Source organism: Diaphorina citri, unplaced genomic scaffold, assembly GCF_000475195.1.
Source record: "Diaphorina citri unplaced genomic scaffold, Diaci psyllid genome assembly version 1.1 scaffold190, whole genome shotgun sequence".
In the NCBI taxonomy this organism is placed as follows: Eukaryota; Metazoa; Arthropoda; class Insecta; order Hemiptera; family Psyllidae; genus Diaphorina; species Diaphorina citri.
This window is the reverse complement of record NW_007377627.1, coordinates 28,262-53,025: the sequence shown is the minus strand read 5'-3', so window position 1 is coordinate 53,025 and position 24,764 is coordinate 28,262. Positions and strand designations below refer to the sequence as shown.

Genomic DNA, 24,764 nt, shown 5'->3' with positions numbered 1-24,764 from the left:
AAAATGCGCAGAAACGCTTGCGCACAAACAAACAAAGCAGGAGTCATGAGTTATGACGTCATCGCCTACGGGAGCATATGTCGTGACATCAATCTTTACGATTTATCGGTATTAGTTAAATCGATTTATCTCGGTATATAGAAGTGGTAGAAGAAAAAGAAAAATTCCGTTGGTCCTCATTTTTCCTGCTCTATGACTTTGAAACATCACACAAGTAAGCACAACTGATCTATTGGATTGGTTTGATTTTAAATTTGGGAATACACTTATGTTAATCAAAAATAGGATCAATTTGAAGTCAGATTATGGCCCTAGCCATTGATAAATAAAACTTTTGTACTATAGGTACTGTTTTAGTACTATAGGTACTGTTTTAAATGAGCTGAGCGTGACAATCTTGTTATCTCTTTAGGATAAGGTTCACCCTGGGTGGGAGTCAAACCAATAACCTAGTGCATATAAGGCAGGCACACTACCCCTTGAAGCTAATTAGGTTGTGTGTTGTTGTGGTGTAGCTGCACTGAGGGGGGGTTGATGGTTTCTAGGCAATATTACTTATCATCCAGATAGCCAGGCTAGTTAGGGCATGGCTGCTCTGATCCCTATCTTAGTCCCTCAGGGTGTGTTTATTTACCGGGTTGAGATGAGCTTGGTGGGTATAATATAAACATGCAAACTAGAGATAGTAAAGTAAAAAATGAATTCAGATTGTACAAGTTGCGGAAAAAAAATCAAAATTTCAAATTTCCCGCCAACTTTACACGCTCATGAAGGCTGTGTTAAGTTATCACATCATTTTCCACACGCCAAGAAAGGACAGGAATGGCCTATCTCAGCCCGGTACATAAACACACCCTCAACAAAGCTGGCTGTTTAAGTAAATAAAAAATATGCAATGAATTTAGTAAATTAAAGTAAATGGGAAGTGGTAGACTTTGGTGTAAATGTAATTAAACTAACTGTCAATTCCATTTTCAATTTTCAGTTGGTTGTAAGATAATTTCACGTACAAGATATCAGTGTCCTGAAGCTCTTCACTCAATGGTCTCTATTGTGAATTGGTCTGTTACTGCTTGAGAGTAATTAAGGTGAGCCTTTTTTTACCTTTTCTCTTTACCTTTAACAACAACTTTGGTCTTGAGCTATGTTTACTTGTTTGGCACTTGTAAATTGGGAAAATCCAAATAAGTGGTGGGATGAGTTGGGGTAATTTTGAGACAAGTGAAATTTTAGGAAATTGACTTAAATGGAATCAAATGACATGGTTATGGAGTACCTACAGAGAAATTTAACTTTAATGGAACCAAATGGCATGCTTATACACTATAGAGGAATGTCATAAGACTTGGTGACCAGTCTTTTATGAGACTGCTTCTGAAGTTTATAAGCATGTTATTGGAGACCATTGCAGACCTTGACTTAAATGGAATCAAATGACATGGTTATGGAGTACCTACAGAGAAATTTAACTTTAATGGAACCAAATGGCATGCTTATACACTACAGAGGAATGTCATAAGACTTGGTGACCAGTCTTTTATGAGACTGCTTCTGAAGTTTATAAGCATGTTATTAGAGACCATTGCAGACCTTTTTCTGAACAGATATAGCTGTAAGTTCAACTTACAGTATGTGTGGTTGATTCTCCTTTTGTCCTCTACGAGAAATTTCTCCCCACTCCTTTTTCCCCTCTTTTTTATGACAAAAAAATCAAAATTTGGATTTTTGAACTTTTTGATTTTTATCAAAATCAAATAAATTTGATGGGCTGACAAGTTTCGAAGTCTATCAAGCGCTGATTGGTGGACTCATTTCTCCTTTTGTCCTCTACGAGAAATTTCTCCCCACTCCTTTTTCCCCTCTTTTTTATGACAAAAAAAATCAAAATTTGGATTTTTGAACTTTTTGAATTTTATCAAAATCAAATAAATTTGATGGGCTGACAAGTTTCGAAGTCTATCATATTTCAATGAGGGATTAAGTTTTGGGTGTAAAATTCACCTCCTGATGAACTTGGACAACTTACAAACTCAGATCAGTAATAACGATGAACAGGCCAAAATTAAAATGCAACAGCAACAACAACAGCAGCAACAACAACAGCAGCAACAACAACAGCAGCAACAACAACAACAACAACAACAACAACAGCAGCAACAACAGCAACAGCAGCAACAACAACAACAGCTTCATTTCTGGCTTCTACCTAAAGGGTAAGGATCTGCTTCCTAAACTCTCTGGAGAGAGTAGATGATTCAGTCAGGAAACCCATAGGTACATTGCTTAGAAATCTAGAATGGACCAAACTATGGAGGGGTAGTTGACAACATACATTTTGTCATAGAAAGATTCCTGAGAAAATCCCACAGTTTTTGAAAAAGTCCCACAGTCTTGAGGGATATTAGGGGCTCCTTCCTCTTTAGTGTGCTGCTCCGGTAAATTCGTGTGGAAGACGCTTTCAAAAGAAAAGTTCTCTGTGCGATTTCTTTGTTTATTTGAAAAAAAGTTGGTAGCACTGATGAAAGACGTGCGCTGATTGGTGGACTCATTTCTCCTTTTGTCCTCTACGAGAAATTTCTCCCCACTCCTTTTTCCTTTTCCCCTCTTTTGGATGACATAAAAAAAAAAAAATCAAAATTTGGATTTCCGATTTTTGAACTTTTTGATTTTTATCGAATAAATTTGATGGGCTGACAAGTTTCGAAGTCTATCATATTTCAATGAAGGATTAAGTTTTGGGTGTAAAATTCACCTCCTGATGAACTTGCTAAATGAGTCGTACGTGATGGCCATTACTTTCTTCATGTCCTCCAACCCATCCATCTGCCATGTTTGATGCCGTACGGTGTATCGGCTTGGGCGAAAAATCAATACATGGAAATACCAATTTAAGAATTTTATTTAGAAGGAAATTCTCAATTCGCTCCTCTTGGTACTTTTCCAATGTAAAAATTGGCCGAAAAAACATAATTTTACCGCTAGTTACGCCTGGAAAAGTAGAGGAATACTTCGAAAAAATGCTTTATTTTTGAAGGCGTAATTATAGGCGTCCACTTTTATTTTGATCCTCTTCAAAACAGTATGGCGTCAGACTGATGCATCTTCTGTGTTCCTCAGAATAATGCTTTGATTAATTTTCAATGTTAAAATGCTTTAAATATTACAATTTTCTATCGAAAAGTGATAAAATTTCATTTTATTTCCTAAAAGACTTCGTGCAATATTTAATCTTACGTTTATTAGTTCTAATCAACATTTTATATCCTTCCCTGAAGAACCAGTCCCAGGCATTGTAAGTATGTGTAAAGATCGTTATAAATTAGGTTTTTTGGATAAGAAACGTTAAATAATCACAATTTGGTATCCAGGCAAGCACCTGACAGGCTTTCCATTCAGATTTAGTTGAGAAAGTTAGGCTTCCAAAGTTCCCTCGCATTATCACGGGATGTTTTTGTTTTGCATAATTTAGGCCTTGTCTAGCATTGTAGCCCTTGGAATGTATGTGGGAAATCGAGCTCTTTCATCAGGCTTTATAGTTTTGGCCAATAACTACATTGCTAAGTTCCCTCGCATTATCACGGGATGTTTTTGTTTTGCATAATTTAGGCCTTGTCTAGCATTGTAGCCCTTGGAATGTATGTGGGAAACCGAGCTCTTCTCTTTCATCAGGCTTTATAGTTTTGGCCAATAACTACATTGCCTTAACTGTAGTCATTTCTGGCTTCTACCTAAAGGGTAAGGATCTGCTTCCTAAACTCTCTGGAGAGAGTAGATGATTCAGTCAGGAAACCCATAGGTACTTACATTGCTTAGAAATCTAGAATGGATCAAACTATGGAGGGGTAGTTGACAACATACATTTTGTCATAGAAAGCCTTAATACGGCCAGGCATGTTTCAAGTTTTAATAAATTTACTCTTGATACCAGAAGGCACAATATTCAGTCACTTTGGGCAAAATTATCAGACTCTTGATTCATTTATGGTTGGGACTACAATGTGAGCTACTCGGTTTATGTTGAACCAATTAGATTCAGCAATTGGATGGGTTTGATTTTAAATTTGGGAATAAACTTATGTCAATCAAAAATAGCTAAGTTTTAAGTCAGATTATGGCCATTGATACATGAAACTTTTGTACTATCCTGTTTTAAATTAGTCGAGAGTGACAATCTTGTTATATGTTTGGGATAAGGTTCACCCTGGGTGGGAATCAAACCAATGACCTAGTGCATATAAGGCAGGCACACTACCCCTTGAAGCTAATTAGGCTGTGTGTTGTGGTGTAGCTGCACCGAGGGGGGGTTGATGTTTTCTAGGCAATATTACTTAGCATCCAGATAGCCAGGCTAGTTAGGGCATGGCTGCTCTGATCCCTATCTTAGTCCCTCAGGGTGTGTTTATTTACCGGGTTGAGATGAGCTTGGACGAGGTGAGATAGGATATTGTTTCTACAGTTTTGCATTGGAGTGGTAACTTAAGCATTAAGCAAGGATAGCGTGGGTATAATATAAACGTGCAAACTAGAGATAGTAAAGTAAAAAATGAATTCAGATTGTACAAGTTGCAGAAAAAAATCAAAATTTCGAATTTCCCGCCAACTTTACACGCTCATGAAGGCTGTGTTAAGTTACCACATCATAAAATCTGACCATCGAAAATTTGACCCGATTACATTACTTTCCTTCCTATAGGATAAGGAAAGTAAAAATGGAAAAAGTTCAAACAGGTGCAAACTTCTTTTCTTAATTTAAAAGGGGGATTGAAGATTTAACATCCATCAGTCTTAAAACCAATGGAAAAAGTTCAAACAGGTGCAAACTTCTTTTCTTAATTTAAAAGGGGGATTGAAGATTTAACATCCATCAGTCTTAAAACCATTACTTAAAAGATTGCATTTGTGGTTTGTAATGTGCATTGTGCATGCCCTTTTTTGAAGAAAATAGCTTTGTCTGAAAAATAGTCAATTGATGAACTTGTAAAATTAGGCAGCCTAAATCCAAAAAATACCTTTTTTTTCCATGTGCTGTGGATGATGCATTGCTAGGTGTTTTCTTGTGGACTTCTGCTGTTTTTTGTTATGTTATTATTATTGCAACAAAAGAGGAAAAAATATGAAGTTAAACTAACCATGTAGAACAATCCCTTTTCTGTAAACCAAATTAATGCTACTCCTAAACTTTTCTATTTGTCACACTGTTGTATATGAGTCCTTGTCTAGTGGGTAAAACCATTAAAAGATTGCATTTGTGGTTTGTAATGTGCATTGTGCATGCCCTTTTTTGAAGAAAATAGCTTTGTCTGAAAAATAGTGAATTGATGAACTTGTAAAATTAGGCAGCCTAAATCCAAAAAATACCTTTATTGTTTTTTTTCCATGTGCTGTGGATGATGCATTGCTAGGTGTTTTTTTGTGGACTTCTGCTGTTTTTTGTTATTATTATTATTGCAACAAAAGAGGAAAAAATATGAAGTTAAACTAACCATGTAGAACAATCCCTTTTCTGTTAACCAAATTAATGCTACTCCTAAACTTTTCTATTTGTCACACTGTTGTATATGAGTCCTTGTCTAGTGGGTGATCTGATTTCTGAGACATCCTTGAATATGAGGGACCCAGCAGGTCTCCAGTGTTGATGATTTCCTTGGGTTCTGGATTTTGAGCTGTACTTTTCACTACAGGTGTCTGTCTTTTTCTCTCAAATAACCTTTCTCACACAATATTCGTTCTGGTCTTGTTCTTATTATAGCTGTCACAAACACAAGCAGAGCTGTCTGTCCTTCATTTCTAGATTGTTTGGTTTTGATGATGGGGACAAAGTTGCCAAGTTTAGTGGCAGAGTAGTGGACACACCTAACCAGTAAGTACATCTTATAGCTGTCACAAACACAAGCAGAGCTGTCTGTCCTTCATTTCTAGATTGTTTGGTTTTGATGATGGGGACAAAGTTGCCAAGTTTAATGGCAGAGTAGTGGACACACCTAACCAGTAAGTACATCCCATTATGTTTACTCAAACACCCAATCTCGTGCTCTTCTCTCAACAAACCCTGCTTTGTATCCATGGTAATGACAATGCGTACAAGTGTCATCAGTGCCAGAGACTTATCTTCCTATCTGCCAATGCTGGCGTACACAAATGTGAATACTGTCATAAGGTTTTTGATCAGCAGTCTTCGCTCTTAAGTCATAACTGTCCTCAAATGAAACCTCGTCCTTACAAGTGTGATACATGTGAGAAATCCTTTACCAATTCCCAAAACCTAAACACTCACCAGCTCATTCACTCGGGCATCCGACCATTCAAATGTACCACTTGTGATAAATCCTTTGTTAACCAGAGTAACCTCATTACCCACACACGAATACATACTGGGGACAGACCTTACCATTGTACTCATAATGACTGTGACAAATCTTTCCATAGTAAATCCAACCTCAACACACACTCCTACATACACCAAGGTATCAAACCTCACCGATGTGAAATCTGCCACAAGGGTTTCACAAACCAATCTAACTTAGCCATGCACACGCGTATTCATTCGGGACATAAACCTTACGTCTGTCAGACTTGTGAAAAAGCTTTTACCAATCAAAGTAACCTTATTAGTCACTCGCGAACCCATACGGGTGAGAAACCATACAAATGTGAATATTGTGATAAAGCATTTATCAACCAAAGTAACTTGGTCACACATCGTCGAACGCACACTGGGGAAAGACCTTACCAATGTACTTACTGTAGTAAAACCTTCATCAACCAAAGTAACCTGGTGTGTCATACGCGAACTCATACAGGAGAGAAACCCTATGTGTGTGAATATTGTGAGAAAGGTTTTATCAACCAGAGTAACCTCAATATTCACATACGTACACATACTGGGTTCCGTCCTTATGTTTGTGAGGTATGTGAGAAGACATTCACCAACCAGAGTAACTTGATAACTCACGGACGTACACACAGTGGTGAGCGTCCCTACAAGTGTAACTCTTGTGATAAGAGATTTATAACTCAGTCTAACTTGGCACAACACTCCTGTATGAACTCACACTTCCCCAAGCCTTACCAATGTGATCGATGCAGTCAGTTCTTTGGCGATCGTATGAATCTCATCTCACATCAGTGTGGTCCAGAAGATATCAAACCCAATGTGGACAACTTACAAACTCAGATCAGTAATAACGATGAACAGGCCAAAATTAAAATGCAACAGCAACAACAGCAGCAGCAACAACAACAACAACAACAACAACAACAACAACAACAACAACAACAACAACAACAGCAGCAGCAGCAACAACAGCAACAGCAGCAATCATAGAAAGCCTTAATATGGCCAGGCACTAGGTTTCAAGTTTTAATAAATTTACTCTTGATACCAGAAGGCACAATATTCAGTCACTTTGGGCAAAATTATCAGACTGCTGATTCATTTATGGTTGGGACTACAATGTGAGCTACTCGGTTTATGTTGAACCAATTAGATTTAGCAATGGAGCAGTTGCAGTTGGGCATACCAGAAGGCACAATATTCAGTCACTTTGGGCAAAATTATCAGACTGCTGATTCATTTATGGTTGGGACTACAATGTGAGCTACTCAGTTTATGTTGAACCAATTAGATTTAGCAATTGGATTGGTTTGATTTTAAATTTGGGAATACACTTATGTCAATCAAAAATAGGATCAATTTGAAGTCAGATTATGGCCCTAGCCATTGATAAATAAAACTTTTACAACAGCTTCAGCAACAGCAACCTCAAATGTCCCATGCACAAGATTTAACCACAGATTTAACAACGAATTTGTCGGCAGATGAACAGATTCGACTGAAACTATTGGAAGAGCAGGAGAGAATGAGATTAGCCATGGTAGCGGAACAAGAAGACAAGTTCAAGATGTCCCTCATGGCGAGGAATCAGGAGTTGATGGAACAACAGAACAAGATGATGATAGACCATCAGGAGAAGTTGAAACTCCTTATGATGAAGCCATTCCATTGTCTATCCTGTCGTCGCGCCTTTGAGAGTCATTTTGAATTGTTGACACACAACTGTGTCCCTGCTGCAGCTCCTACAAGTACCGTCACGTCTGCCTCCTATCCTTCCTCTTCCTCCCAGTCTACCTAGTATTTATTTCTATGTCTGGAACACGGGATCTTGGGTGAACAAGTGGCTGTGTGGGATCACAAGTGTCATTCAGGCAAAATGTTTGAAACTCTCCAGTTTGTACTTTTCGTTTTGCAAACCATGCGAGATGCTCAACATTTGTGGCCTTGACATAATTGATTGACGGACAACGAAGAAATTTCTTTGTTAAGTCATCATAATCTAGTAGTGCCTAGTATGTGATATCTTCTATTTGCCTTTGTGATATCCCTACCAAATTGTCTATTATCTATTGCCAATCTTGTCTTGTAAAATCCTTTCCTCTAATGAAAGCACTGCCACTTGTTTGCTAGTAATGGTCTGTTCTGCCATATTTATTAGTTCTGGGTGCTAGAAATTTTTGTCTTCACTCCCACCATGCCATTATGATTTGCTTTCATAGACTTGGATCTGACTACGACTTTACCTTATTTATTTTTTCTTCGTAGGACGTCTTGAAGCAAATTTAGAAGAAGTCTGGTAGTTAATTCTCTCCAACTTTCCGTAGAAATCAACAATGGAAAACTTTTTTTTTCCATATCCACTAACTTTTCTTGCAATAGGTACATGATGACACAATGTATCCTTTTTCAATTTAATTAGGTTTAAAATTCAAATTAAAACTTTTTTTACTTTTCTATTATTATTTTTTTTCTGAACATAGTTTACCGTAATTTATGAAGTGCTTGTGCTCTAAAGTTATTTCTGTACGTACACAGTATTGTTAATGTTAGATTTTTAAAATACTAACTTATAGCTAGGTGTGAAAAAAGACCGAAGCAAACTTTAGATCAAACGGGCTTTTTTTCCCCCTTCTTCAGATTTTGTAGTTTTTCAACAGTTCTAGGTATTCTGAACATAGTTTACCGTAATTTATGAAGTGCTTGTGCTCTAAAGTTATTTCTGTACGTACACAGTATTGTTAATGTTAGATTTTTTAAATACTAACTTATAGCTAGGTGTGAAAAAAGACCGAAGCAAACTTCAGATCAAACGGGCTTTTTTTTCCCCTTCTTCAGATTTTGTAATTTTTCAACAGATCTAGGTGCATATTTAGTCAAGACTCATCTCATTTGTGTTTGTTTCCTGATAGATTTTTCTTTGTCGAACACGTTTCAATTATTTATTGCAGTTCTCTACATAATATGTTGGGCACAGGTACATACCCAATATTTTCAAGTTGATCTACACTGTTTCGGTCTTACACTACACATGTACATTTAGAGTATTGACAGAACGTTATTTACATATATATTTTTATTTTATACATTCTAGTTCCTAAATTCAATCAGATTATTTTATGATGCTTTTCTTACGATGGGATATGTAGGGTATCTAGTGCATTTTCAGTAAAAAAAAGTATTGTTTCCTTAAACGTTCCTTATGAGATCTATGAGATATAAGAGCTTTTACAGTCTTACATACCGAGCTCCATAATATGACGAATTTTAATTTAAAAAAAAAAATCTCGTGTGATAGTGTTGAGTTTTGTCCTCTGTAATATCCCCACTGATGCTTTTCTTACGATGGGATATGTAGGGTATCTAGTGCATTTTCAGTAAAAAAAAGTATTGTTTCCTTAAACGTTCCTTATGAGATATAAGAGCTTTTACAGTCTTACATACCGAGCTCCATAATATGTCGAATTTTAATTAAAAAAAATCTCGTGTGATAGTGTTGAGTTTTGTCCTCTGTAATATCCCCACTTATCATCCTCATCCTCTCTTCATTTCCATCTCTCTTGACTAGGATTTAGCAATGTATCTCCTAAAATTTACCCAGATTCTTTTAAATCTCCAAACGCAACAAGATTTCGTCCAATAGTCATTTTAATGCGGCTGTCTGTAAGGACTCTTTCAACTTCCAATTTAATCTAAGAAAATCGTTCTTAATTTGGTTCAATTGAACCAGTTCAATATTTCTCAATTCCATTTTGTGTTACCCCTAGCCTTAGATCGTATGAGATTCAATAAAAAAGCGATTTTCGTTATATTTTTTCAAGTAGAAAAAAAAAGTTTTCTTAATTTTCTCTCAGGATTTTCACATTTTGATCTGTTCTGTTACAGTTTTGTTTTTCCGTGAAGGACGTCTTGAAGCAAATTTAGAAGAAGTCTGGTAGTTAATTCTCTCCAACTTTCCGTAGAAATCAACAATGGAAAACTTTTTTTTTTCCATATCCACTAACTTTTCTTGCAATAGGTACATGATGACACAATGTATCCTTCTTCAATTTAATTAGGTTTAAAATTCAAATTAAAACTTTTTTTACTTTTCTATTATTATCATAGAAAGCCTTAATATGGCCAGGCACTAGGTTTCAAGTTTTAATAAATTTACTCTTGATACCAGAAGGCACAATATTCAGTCACTGTGGGCAAAATTATCAGACGCTGTTTCATTTATGGTTGGGACTACAATGTGAGCTACTCGGTTTATGTTAAACCAAATAGATTTAGCAATTAAATTGGTTTGATTTTAAATTTGGGAATAAACTTATGTCAATCAAAAATAGGTTCAATTTGAACTAAGTTTTAAGTCAGATTATGGCCATTGATACATAAAACTTTTGTACTATCCTGTTTTAAATTAGTCGAGAGTGACAATCTTGTTATCTGTTTGGGATAAGGTTCACCCTGGGTGGGAATCAAACCAATGACCTAGTGCATATAAGGCAGGCACACTACCCCTTGAAGCTAATTAGGCTGTGTGTTGTGGTGTAGCTGCACCGAGGGGGGGTTGATGTTTTCTAGGCAATATTACTTAGCATCCAGATAGCCAGGCTAGTTAGGGCATGGCTGCTCTGATCCCTATCTTAGTCCCTCAGGGTGTGTTTATTTACCGGGTTGAGATGAGCTTGGACGAGGTGAGATAGGATATTGTTTCTACAGTTTTGCATTGGAGTGGTAACTTAAGCATTAAGCAAGGATAGCGTGGGTATAATATAAACGTGCAAACTAGAGATAGTAAAGTAAAAAATGAATTCAGATTGTACAAGTTGCAGAAAAAAATCAAAATTTCGAATTTCCCGCCAACTTTACACGCTCATGAAGGCTGTGTTAAGTTATCACATCATTTTCCACACGCCAAGAAAGGACAGGAATGGCCTATCTCAGCCCGGTACATAAACACACCCTCAACAAAGCTGGCTGTTTAAGTAAATAAAAAATATGCAATGAATTTAGTAAATTAAAGTAAACGGGAAGTGGTAGACTTTGGTGTAAATGTAATTAAACTAACTGTCAATTCCATTTTCAATTTTCAGTTGGTTGTAAGATAATTTCACGTACAAGATATCAGTGTCCTGAAGCTCTTCACTCAATGGTCTCTTTTGTGAATTGGTCTGTTACTGCTTGAGAGTAATTAAGGTGAGCCTTTTTTACCTTTTCTCTTTACCTTTAACAACAACTTTGGTCTTGAGCTATGTTTACTTGTTTGGCACTTGTAAATTGGGAAAATCAATTTCACGTACAAGATATCAGTGTCCTGAAGCTCTTCACTCAATGGTCTCTTTTGTGAATTGGTCTGTTACTGCTTGAGAGTAATTAGGGTGAGCCTTTTTTTACTTTTTCTCTTTACCTTTAACAACAACTTTGGTCTTGAGCTATGTTTACTTGTTTGGCACTTGTAAATTGGGAAAATTCAAATAAGTGGTGGGATGAGTTGGGGTAATTTTGAGACAAGTGCAATTTTAGGAAATTGACTTAAATGGAATCAAATGACATGGTTATGGTATGGAGTACCTACAGAGAAATTTAACTTTAATAGAACCAAATGGCATGCTTATACACTATAGAGGAATGTCACAAGACATGGTGACCAGTCTTTTATGAGACTGCTTCTGAAGTTTATAAGCATGTTATTGGAGACCATTGCAGACCTACCACAACTTTTTTTTTTTTTTTTTTTTCATTTTGGTAGAAGAACTTGAGAAGAAAAAAAAAATAAATTAAATAAATAAATAAAAAACACGATGCATACATATCATATCCCATTTATAAGAATTTTTGTATATGGCTAAAGAAAAGCTCGCATTCAAGTTTAGGTGTACATTTGTATTGTACGTATGATTTAAACTTAGAGCGAAGACTGTGTAGTAGCTAGGCAGGATTCTAGTGGTTAAGCGTACTATCTATATTGTACAGTAATTTCATTTTACTTGTAATGGTCGACATTTCAAAGAAAAACAAATTAAGGATGTGCTGAGAGATGTCCATTCCAGGCTTTACATTTTTCATAAGAACTTGATTAACGCAAAACGCCCGAGAGTGAATACAAGATCTATTCTGTTCAGAAAAATTCACAAGAGTTAAAAATGTGTGTGAAATTGTGTCTAGCAACAAACACTTGCTTTTTGGAAACTATCTATGTATCTTCAGTTTATCTTCATGAAAAATTGATCTTCTTTTACTGAATGGAATTATTGGTTTCTGTGAATATAAACGGGGCCTAGAATGTTAAGCTCATCTTTTCTTGTTGGAACGATATTGAAATGAATGAAAAACTAGATAATGTTGGCAAGGTTCTGTAAACTCAGTGGGTACCTCTGTGGTGGATTTGTAATCCAAGAGACTAGGGTTGGAGTTCCAGGATGGTCATGAAATCCACGGACGAAACCTCTAAAGTTGTTAACTCATCAATTTGTGTTCCAATCAATAGGGGAAAATGAAAACATATTGATTTTAATTTGTTTTACCAAGTGTTGTGTATACCCTTGAAAGTTCTAACTTTTTAATATAATTTGTTTTTCTTTAATCTGTCCAGACAGGGGTTATTGATCCAATGTTAAAATATTTTTTTTTTTTTTTTTTTTTTTTTTTTTTGAAAAGGGGTGTTTTTTGTTTTTTGGAAGGTGTGAAGGCAAAGTTATTATAGACCAGATAAGTGGTTGGGTGGAAGAGCTCAATCTTGAGAATCCTGCCTTCAAATAATAAAAACTTTCAAATTTTCTTCATTACTTGAGGTCCTTCGAAATGACTATTTCTGATAGTTTTTGGGTGATTTTTTTCTGTCTGTAGAAACGTATTAACAGATTGATTATTATTATTTAATATTAGTTATTTATTTTCCCAAGCAGGCATAGAATAATTGCTATTTTAAGAGAGTACCCAATTGTGAGAGAGAATATTCATTCCTTTTCAACTTTCAATGTCCCTCCGTCCCATGTTTATGATTCTTAGAAAAAAGCAAATTTTGCGCCGATTTTTCTGTGAAATTCGAAGTGAAGATCTCTGTGTTATAGGAGGGCTAAGTGGGGGTGCCTGGAATCAATTAGGGATAATTTTCAACCCCTTGAACCTATATCTTGCTTAAAGAGCGACTTGTCTAACGGTATTAGTGCAAATTCACATCATTTGAACAGTTGTTACGTAATGAAAATACATTGATGGGAAAATACGTGGAAAAAATACTGTAGGAGGAGGGAAAAACTGGAGCTATGAATCTTTTTATTGGAGATCTGTATGGAAAAGCACATGGTTTTTCAAATATGGTCTAAGTATGTCTTTTATTAAAAAAAAAAAAAAAAATCAAATTTCGAGGTTTAGCATCAAAGTTGAATCGTTCGTGTTATATTGTTATACCTATAGGTATTGATTTAAGAAATGAATTTATGTTATATCCTCTATTTATTTATTTATTGTAAATCGATCTTGTTTGTACTCTTTTTTCGATTGTTCAGTTTATGCATTATCGTTATCTACCTACCCTTAATTAGTTTTAGTTAATCACATCTAACATTGCAAAATAGAATTTTTATTTAAAAACTAATGTATATATATATATATATATAAAAAAATCGTATGTATACCTACTTAAGAGTGAAAAGCTATTGTTATTATTTATTATTATTAATCCAAGCAGTAAAATTGCATTTTCCAATTGTTGACTTTTCACTTCTAGGAAAAATAATCACGTCAACATCAATGCCTTTGGTCTTGGATGAAGCTTTGTTTTATTCCTCATTATCATTATACTAAACCTCTGTTGCTGTCATTATTGTGACTGTATTTTGCTTAGATATTCTTCCCCACTCAAATGCACGCTTACTCCTGACTTTTTTTTTTAATTGTAATTTCAACATTTAACCTTTGTTGGAGAGAGTTTTAACAAGAATATAGGTAATCCAATGACATTTAGCACAAATTGAAGTAGGTACCTACATACTTGGTAGAATAAAGGAAAATGATGCATACTTATCTCGAATCTAGACACACATGAATTTCATAATTTATTTGCCTTTCATTGGAGTAATATATCGCTATAAAGTTGGTTTAAATACGGTTCATATATTTATGTATATTTTGTAATTTATTTATAACGTATTTTTTATTAAATTTAAAACTTGTATAATTTCTTATCTACTAATCTCTATCCAATGGTATTGTGGGAAGACTATATTAAACATTAAATTTATCATTATAAATATTATTATTGAAATAAATTTGGGCGATAGACTTTAAACATAAATTTTGTGTTTCTATATTTTTCTTTCTCTTCCCAACCTCAGAGTGGTTAACGCGTTCGACTTCCGGTTCTGGAGGTTGGTGGTTCGAGTCCAAGTGGAGTCATAGGATTTATCTAGGTGCATTCACTGACGAACGATATTTGTGACAAGCATTCAATTACTCCTTCTTCCTGGCCTTTTCCCATGTTCAGACGGTTTCGGCCCTTCAGTCTTAATAAAAGGCTTGATTTCTTGAAGAATAACTCGAAAAATTTTAGCTTTCTAGAAAATGTGCGACATCCAAGTTCACCAACTAAAATTTGTACCGATTGCAATACTTTCTCAATTTGTATAGGTTCCCTAATAGAAAGTAAAAAATCGTTCTGACAATAGACAACATTACACCAAACACGTCACCATCGGTTATACTTATCAGTACTTTGGACTTTGACTAATAGTGTAGGTACAAGATACATGGGGGGGAAAAAAACATCTATAAAATAACATTTGACTCATTCTTGCCTTCTATTACTGTCAGCATGGTGGGACTTTTGGTCCTTAGCTGCCGGATTAAACAAACTACCTAATTCATTAATAAAGCGTTACTTACTTATTGTTTCAATGTGAACCTGGTATTGAACCTATCTACACAAGTACACACACATACATATCTTCCGCCCCATCCAGCTCTGAGAATTCCTCTTTCTTTTTAAATTTTAAGTAGTCCCTCCATCCATGTATAGGTGCCCTATACATCGTTCTGACAATAGACAACATTACACCAAACACGTCACCATCGGTAATACTTATCAGTACTTTGGACATTGACTAATAGTGTAGGTACAAGATACATGGGGGGGGAAAAAAAACATCTATCTCATTCTTGCCTTCTATTACTGTCAGCATAGTGGGACTTCTGGTCCTTAGCTGACGGATTAAACAAACTACCTAATTCATTAATAAAGCGTTTCTTACTAATTGTTTCAATGTGAACCTGGTATTGGATCTATCTACACAAGTACACACACATACACATATCTTCCGCCCCATCCAGTTCTGAGAATTCCTCTTTCTTTTTAAATTTTAAGTAGTCCCTCCATCCACCCCTGGTAGGCGATAAAAGGGGGCTCCTGCCGGCTTTCGCCTCAATCCCCCGTGAATTCCTCTTCCTCTATAAAACTTCTATTCAAAACTACCATTTCCATTTGACTTTTTAAGAGCGAAGACTGCTGAAGAAGATCATGCATTAGTATTTAACGAATACTGGATAGGACTCTCGGAAAGTCTGTTTGTCTGCTACGAAATTCAGCAGAGGTTTCAAATTCACTATGGCCAATTTAAGTCTCCACTTGGTTGACAATAACTTTTGACTCTTGTTGCGTGGAAAGGGTAACAAGCAGGGCAGGTAAGTACAATTTAAGAGGGAGATATTTTAATTGTTCCAAGGAAGAAGCACCTACAATCCTACATATCAATTTAAGAGGGAGATATTTTAATTGTTCCAAGGAAGAAGGACCTACATATGTGAATACCTAGGGCCCATAACATAACATAGGCCCTTCCTTCTTCCTGAGAACGATTTTTCCTTTTTATTTTTCAATCTTGATCAAGAAACTCGAGGGAAACCCTCGAATTATGACACGGGGTCGCTTTTTTACTTTCCTTATCCTATAGGAAGGAAAGTAATGTAATCGGGTCAAAATTTCGATGGTCAGTTTTTAGTGCCAAAACACGTTTTGAGGTCCCCAGAGCCTAAATCCAAAGTTTCAGCCATTGGTCCGTGTATCTGTCTGACTGTCTGTCTGTAAACAAAATATCTCAAGAACGGTAAGAGCTAGAGACTTGAAATTTGGTATGTAATTCACAAATGTGACAAGGATGCAACACAAAACGTTTGGTTGAGATAGGTGCTGCGGTTGGCGGTGTTTTTACCGCTTTTGGACAGATTTCGACCGACACAAAACGTTTGGTTGAGATAGGTGCTGCGGTTGGCGGTATTTTTACCACTTTTGGACAGATTTCGACCGTTTTTTGGCGGTTTTCTGTTTCAGCTATACCGACTAAACTCAAATGTGACAAGGATGCGACACGAAACTTTTGGTTAAGACCGGTGCAACGGTTGGCGGCATTTTACCGCTTTTTGGCGGTTTTCGTGTTAATCTAAAATATATACAGCCCCTTGTTTAACAATATCTCGGGAACGGTATAAGCTAGAGACTTGAAATTTGGTATGTAATTTACAAATGTGACAAGGATGCAACACAAAACGTTTGGTTGAGATAGGTGCTGCGGTTGGCGGTATTTTTACCACTTTTGGACAGATTTCGACCGTTTTTTGGCGGTTTTCTGTTTCAGCTATACCGACTAAACTGTTAGAGATATTGTAAAAGTTAGGGTAAAAGAACACTCAAATAAGCATCATTGAATAGGATAAGGAAAGTCGTGTGATGTTCACACCAGATTTTTATTTTTCAATCTTGATCAAGAAACTCGAGGGAAACCCTCGAATTATCACACGGGGTCGCTTTTTTTAGACCAATTCACGAAGCCCATGGTAAGTGAACAGTTTCAAGGGTATTGTTTTTCAGTTACCACTCCCATTCCAAACTGTAGAAACAATATCCTGTCTCACTTAGTCCGAGCTCATCTCAACCCGGTAGATAACCACAACCTGAAGAAGAGGAGGAGGAATTGAGATCGGAAAGAGAAAGTACTCGTACAAAGAGGAAATGAATGACAATAAATTACACAAAAAGAAAAATGATTCGACAATTTGTCAGGAGAAATGTTTGAAGGTTTGTGTCAAGGGGAAGGTCAGAGTTTTTCAAGGGTTGTGATATTGAGATGGTGTTTCAAGGTTTTTAAAAACCAAATTCGACACAAAAACTGTCCGGAAAAGATGGTTTCAATCAATTCAATCCTTTGAGCTTGGCTTAAACAAAGACAGTAGTGCCAGTGATCATGATTTTCTGGGTTTTGAAGACTGTTTCTGCTCACATTCAAGGGTAATACACTATATGATGACTATACAGTGCAGAGAGTTTCAAGGAGATACATACGTGAGGTTGGGAATTTCAGGAGTCAGTGTGGGAATTTCAGCAGATGTCAGTGTGGGAATTTCAGGAGAAATCTGTGGGATTTTTAGGAGAAGAAGTTGGGGTGAGAATGTCAAGAGAAGCAGGAATAGGTCAAAGATTAAAAGAAAAGCGAGAGTGAGGCTGTGGTTATGTACCGAGTTGGGGAAGGCAAGGTTGGTAAACTTGCCTTGTTTTTCAGTTACCACTCCCATTCCAAACTGTAGAAACAATATCCTGTCTCACTTAGTCCGAGCTCATCTCAACCCGGTACATAACCACAACCTGAAGAAGAAGAGGAGGAGGAATTGAGATCGGAAAGAGAAAGTACTCGTACAAAGAGAAAATGAATGAAAATAAATTACACAGAAAAAGAAAAATGATTCGACAATTTGTCAGGAGAAATGTTTGAAGGTTTGTGTCAAGGGGAAGGTCAGAGTTTTTCAAGGGTTGTGATATTGAGATGGTGTTTCAAGGTTTTTAAAAACCAAATTCGACACAAAAACTGTCCGGAAAAGATGGTTTCAATCAATTCAATCCTTTGAGCTTGGCTTAAACAAAGACAGTAGTGCCAGTGATCATGATTTTCTGGGTTTTGAAGACTGTTTCTGCTCACACTCTCCTTACTGTAAATAGAACCTGGCACCCCGCTCACAGAGTGAGGTACTCTTAGGCCTATCAAAAGAAGAAAAAAAAGCTAAATATTATCAAAATAAATTAAAAATCGAAGGCAAGGTTGGTAAACTTGCCTTGTTTTTCAGTTACCACTCCCATTCCAAACTGTAGAAACAATATCCTGTCTCACTTAGTCCGAGCTCATCTCAACCCGGTACATAACCACAACCTGAAGAAGAGGAGGGCCTTTTCCACAAGTTTGGCCATGCCTCGGGATGAACTAGCGGGATTCCGGAGCGAAGCGACGGAATTCAGCTTTTTTCTTTCTCTTCCCAACCTCAGAGTGGTTAACGCGTTCGACTTCCGGTTCTGGAGGTTGGTGGTTCGAGTCCAAGTGGAGCCATAAGATTTATCTAGGTGCATTCACTGACGAACGATATTTGTGACAAGCATTCAATTACTCCTTCTTCCTCGCCTTTTCCCATGTTCAGACGGTTTCGGCCCTTCAGTCTTAATAAAAGGCTCGATTTCTTGAAGAATAACTCGAAAAAGTTTAGCTTTCTAGAAAATGTGCGACATCCAAGTTCACCAACTAATATTTGGACCGATTGCAATACTTTCTCAATTTGTATAGGTGCTTCTTCCTCGCCTTTTCCCATGTTCAGACGGTTTCGGCCCTTCAGTCTTAATAAAAGGCTCGATTTCTTGAAGAATAACTCGAAAAATTTTAGCTTTCTAGAAAATGTGCGACATCCAAGTTCACCAACTAAAATTTGGACCGATTGCAATACTTTCTCAATTTGTATAGGCTCCTCCATCCACCCCTGGTGGGCGATAAAAGGGGGCTCCTGCCGGCTTTCGCCTCAATCCCCCGTGAATTCCTCTTCCTCTATAAAACTCCTATTCAAAACTACCATTTCCATTTGACCTCTTCTCACACCCTCCTTACTGGAAATAGAACCTGGCACCCCGCTCACAGAGTGAGGTACTCTTAGGCCTATCAAAAGAAGAAAAAAAGCTAAATATTATCAAAATAAATTAAAAATCAATAGTCAAAGGCGAGAAGAGAAAGAGAGCGTTAACGTTAAGTGAGAAAATGTGAATGAAGAGAAGACTCCTGGCACCCCGCTCACAGAGTGAGGTACTCTTAGGCCTATCAAAAGAAGAAAAAAAAGCTAAATATTATCAAAATAAATTAAAAATCAATAGTCAAAGGCGAGAAGAGAAAGAGAGCGTTAAGTGAGAAAATGTGAATGAAGAGAAGACTAGGAGGAGGAGGAAGAGGAGGGCATCTAGAATGCATTTCTCTCGTTTGCATTATGAAAAGCTAGCACTAGGGGCCAGGGGCAGGAGAGGGTGTATGGGGTGGTGGTGCAATCAACAGGCGGTTTACTGAAAATCGGACTGGAAACGGCGCACGCGTCAGATTTTTCTCGTCTCCCCCATTTTTTCTCTCCTCGAATGTTTTTCGAAATCCACCTGAGAGAAGATTTGAGATTATTTCCGAGAAAATTATCTCGAGAGTATCATTTGAAACGTCGAAGCTGAGAACGTTTTTACCGTTCCTGGCTGGATCGAAACGTTTCGTGTTTTTTGTTGTGGTTTGGGGGTTTTTGTCTGTGTCCCGTTCAGGCCGATAGAAACTTCGTCCAGCCTTCCCGCGGGGGAGTTTTACGTTTCGAATTCGCGGCGCTTTTTCAATGTTTTGTGTTTTGACCGTGGAATTATTTTCCTTCGTTTCAAAAAGTGTATTTCCCCCTGCAGCGCGGAGCGCGGCAGACAATGTCTAGGGCACTGAAGTTTCCTTGAAATTGTATCTTTCAAGTGCAACAAAATTAGAGGTAGATTACGTACCTGTACTTGTTAGGTAGATGTTGAATTTGAATATTTCAAGCACAAGTTACAAGCAGTTTTAGATGATGCAATCTGAGCTACGAGTTATTTTAGATGAATTGAGTTTTCTGGTGACATTGGTGACTGTAATCATTGGGTTGGTATTCACAGCCCCGAAGAAATTAAGGGGGAAGGTTTTCTGAAAGCTTGAGCACTTACGAGTGTAATAAAACTCTGGTCCCTTATATTAGAAGTACAAGTACCCAATAGCTCTACTGACACCCGGTATAGCACGTTGACTGCATCAGTTCTCGACAGATCACTCAAGTTGAGAAACTTCTCTGCCATTCAACCCTAATTTACAAATTCATTAACAATTCATAATAATAAATAGAAAGTAATAATTTAATCGTTAGTGTTTTCAATTAGAACTTTGTTTTGAGGGGGATAACGAGTAGGTAGATGCTCACGAAATTCAAATTACATTTCTTTTTACATACCTATTTATAGCAAAGGCGCTACGAAGTATTTCCAAGTACCAATAGGTGGAAGTGGTGGAAAACTGGAAAATGTGTTGTGAAAATTTGTGAAACTTGAAATGTGGGATAATTTTTCTTGAATACATGTGGAACATTTTAGTGAATTTTAGAATTACTCCGAAACAAGTTGGAAGGGAAAAGGCTAATTATTAATTACATCTTTATTTTAAATATTTTTTAACGGACTAAGAAACAGACTATTTAATGTTAAAAAAACAACTTCAACCTCGAAGTGCGTAATTAAATGTTGACCATGCAATAACTGAGGCCAAAAATGATCAAAAGGAGCCCATAAAATACATATACCTCGTTAAAATAATAGGAAGGGAACATTCAAGACTTCCCCGGTAAAAAATCTTGAAGGCTCACATTGAAAAAAAGGATCAGCGGTTGGGCTGAAAAGCTCTCTCAGGAGAACTCTGCCACAAGAAAGTCAGAAAATAATAATAGGTACAATAATAAATAAATAAATAAATAACAAAAACATCAAATTTGCCTTAAAAAAAGATAAACAACAAAAACAGTAAATACATCAAATTTGCCTGCGAAAATAGTATTATAAGATGAAAAAGATGGCTTTAGACTACGAGGCAGACTATTACACGTCTTACGCTCACTCGTACAACAACGAGAACTTTCTGCTGGGGATCTTCATGAAGTCCGTGTCGCCCAGTTTCATTTTGACGGACTCCCCGGTTACATGCACCAGTTCTCCAATGTATTCCGACTCCCCCGCCTCCTACTATATTACAGACTCGCCCCTGTATTACGTAAGTTGTCCAAATCGTAGCTGACTCTGGTCGTGTTTTTCTTTCGAAAACTGAAACGATTTTCCCTTTTCATCAGCACACAGCCTACATCACTAGCGCTCTTCTTGTGAGGCGGAGAAATTTATAACTACTTATCAATTTAAAGCAGGGTTGCCACATCATCAGTCAGAGCATAGAAGACTCTTTGAACAGAGCATAAATTTAACCACAAAAATATCCTCGATTTTTTTTTTTTTACCTATTGAACTGTAACTGCTAAGGTCTTAAATGTTTTATCATCCCAAAATCGAAGAGAGAAGGAAGAAGGAAGACAGGATAGGAGAAAGCCATCCGTTCTGTTCTGAGAACGAACATTATCCTATCAGGTAAAATCCGCCCCGGGCGGGAATCAAACCCGCGGCCTAGCGCTTACAAGGCAGACGCGCTACCAACTACCAAGCTAACTAGGCTGGCAACCCTCTAAATTTTAATGACCCTCGAATGACGAGGGTTTACCCTCCATTCGAGCAACGTCGTGATGTACCTTTTTTTTTATTGTTGACTCGAAAAAAAAAGTTGTAACCATTGCCCAAGGACCAACCTCGTTCAACGTGCTATAACCGATGACTCCACAACTCCACCCATCGATTGAAAAACTAGATAATGTTGGCAAGGTTCTGTAAACTCAGTGGGTACCTCTGTGGTGGATTTGTAATCCAAGAGACTAGGGTTGGAGTCCCAGGATGGTCATGAAATCCACGGACGAAACCTCTAAAGTTGTTAACTCATCAATTTGTTTTTCAATCAATAGGGGAAAATGAAAACATATTGATTTTAATTTGTTTTACCAAGTGTTGTGTATACCCTTGAAAGTTTGTTTTTCTTAATATAATTTGTTTTTCTTTAATCTGTCCAGACAGGGGTTATTGATCCAATGTTAATTTTTTTTTAATACTGCCCGAAGGGGGGTTTTTATTCAATGTTAAAAAATTTTTTTTTTTTTTTTTTTTTTTTTTAGAAAGAAGGTGTTTTTTGGAAGGTGTGAAGGCAAAGTTATTATAGACCAGATAAGTGGTTGGGTGGAAGAGCTCAATCTTGAGAATCCTGCCTGCCACTTCAAATAATAAAAACTTTCAAATTTTTCTTCATTACTTGAGGTCCTTCGAAATGACCATTTTTGGGTGATTTTTTTCTGTCTGTAGAAACGTATTAACAGATTGATTATTATTATTATTTAATATTAGTTATTTATTTTCCCAAGCAGGCATAGAATAATTGCTATTTTAAGAGAGTACCCAATTGTGAGAGAGAATATTCAATTCCTTTTCAACTTTCAATGTCCCTCCGTCCCATGTTTATGATTCTTAGAAAAAAGCAAAATTTGCGCCGATTTTTCTGTGAAATTCGAAGTGAAGATCTCTGTGTTATAGAAGGGCTAAGTGGGGGTGCCTACGGATAATTTTAAATCCCTTGGAACCTATATCTTGCTTAAAGAGCGACTTGTCTAACGGTATTAGTGCAAATTCACATCATTTGAACAGTTGTTACGTAATGAAAATACATTGATGGGAAAATACGTGGAAAAAATATTTAGATGAATTGAGTTTTCTGGTGACATTGGTGACTGTAATCATTGGGTTGGTATTCACAGCCCCGAAGAAATTAAGGGGGAAGGTTTTCTGAAAGCTTGAGCACTTACGAGTGTAATAAAACTCTGGTCCCTTATATTAGAAGTACAAGTACCCAATAGCTCTACTGACACCCGGTATAGCACGTTGACTGCATCAGTTCTCGACAGATCACTCAAGTTGAGAAACTTCTCTGCCATTCAACCCTAATTTACAAATTCATTAACAATTCATAATAATAAATAGAAAGTAATAATTTAATCGTTAGTGTTTTCAATTAGAACTTTGTTTTGAGGGGGATAACGAGTAGATGCTCACGAAATTCAAATTACATTTCTTCTTACATACCTATTTATAGCAAAGGCGCTACGGAGTATTTCCAAGTACTAATAGTTGGAAGTGGTGGAAAACTGGAAAATGTGTTGTGAAAATTTGTGAAACTTGAAATGTGGGATATTTTTTCTTGAATACATGTGGGACATTTTAGTGAATTTTAGAATTACACCGAAACAAGTTGGAAGGGAAAAGGCTAATTATTAATTACATCTTTTTTAACAATTCATAATAATAAATAGAAAGTAATAATTTAATCGTTAGTGTTTTCAATTAGAACTTTGTTTTGAGGGGGATAACGAGTAGGTAGATGCTCACGAAATTCAAATTACATTTCTTTTTACATACCTATTTATAGCAAAGGCGCTACGAAGTATTTCCAAGTACCAATAGGTGGAAGTGGTGGAAAACTGGAAAATGTGTTGTTTTACGTTTCGAATTCGCGGCGCTTTTTCGAAGATATTTTGTGTTTGACCGTGGGATTATTTTCCTTCGTTTCGAAAAGAGTTTTTCCCCCTGCAGCGCGGCAGACAATGTCTAGGGCACTGAAGTTCCCTTGAAATTGTATCTTTCAAGTGCAACAAAATTAGAGGTAAATTACGTACCTATGTATACTTGTCAGGTAGAGGTTGAATTTGGATATTTCAAGCACAAGTTGCAAGCAGTTTTAGATGATGCAATTTGAGCTACGAGTTATTTTAGATGAATTGAGTTTTCTGGTGACATTGGTGACTGTAATCATTGGGTTGGTATTCACAACCCCCAAGAAATTAAGGGGGAAGGTTTCTGAAGTTTTTCCCCCTGCAGCGCGGCAGACAATGTCTAGGGCACTGAAGTTTCCTTGAAATTGTATCTTTCAAGTGCAACAAAATTAGAGGTATACATACCTACATGAGGTTTACGTACCTGCCTCCTACTATATTACAGACTCGCCCCTGTATTACGTAAGTTGTCCAAATCGTAGCTGACTCTGGTCGTGTTTTTCTTTCGAAAACTAAAACGATTTTCCCTTTTCTAAGGCCGGCCACTCACGCTCAGACCTTCTGATAGATCGTAGGAACGTGTGCGGCAGAAAAAGCTTCAGATAACATTCTTGGACGGTCTGTCAGACCTATGTCTCAAGTACCTACTAAACAAACCATTGGAAATCTGCTATCTCGAAGGGGGGGATTCCCTTTTCTAAGGTCGACCACTCACGCTCAGACCTTCTGTAGATCGTAGGAACGTGTGCGGCAGAAAAAGCTTCAGATAACATTCTCGGACGGTCTGTCAGACCTATGTCTCAAGTACCTACTAAACAAACCATAGGAAATCTGCTATCTCGAAGGGGGGGGGAATCGTTTCCATTTCCAAAAGGAAAAAATGCACCTTTTTTATACGCTGAAGGTGAATTGGTTCCAA

General features: G+C 36.9%; 2 protein-coding genes across 5 annotated transcripts in view; both read left to right on the top strand.

Moving 5' to 3' along the window:
• Positions 1 to 963: 963 nt before the first annotated feature.
• Positions 964 to 24,764, top strand: part of LOC103505688 (bromodomain-containing protein 3-like) — a 29,924-nt gene continuing 6,123 nt past the window's right edge. For 2 of the 4 annotated variants that reach the window (XR_003390526.1, XM_017442542.2), the window contains exon 1: positions 21,185 to 21,423. Coding sequence is in view for 1 of the 4 variants with exons in the window: in XM_017442542.2 (XP_017298031.2) it covers positions 21,217 to 21,423 (207 nt within the window). In the remaining 3 variants the exon portion in view is untranslated. The other 2 variants (XM_017442543.2, XM_017442545.2) reach the window with 2 other exon arrangements.
• Positions 5,996 to 7,324, top strand: LOC103505698 (zinc finger protein 501-like). The gene has a single exon (XM_026820967.1). It carries the CDS (start codon positions 6,005 to 6,007, stop codon positions 7,322 to 7,324), a length of 1,320 nt encoding a protein of 439 aa, XP_026676768.1. The 5' UTR covers positions 5,996 to 6,004.

What these genes read in the sequence shown, in the direction of transcription:
- LOC103505698 (XM_026820967.1), top strand. Translation starts at nt 6,005, where the DNA reads ATGTTTACTCAAACACCCAATCTCGTGCTCTTCTCTCAACAAACCCTG.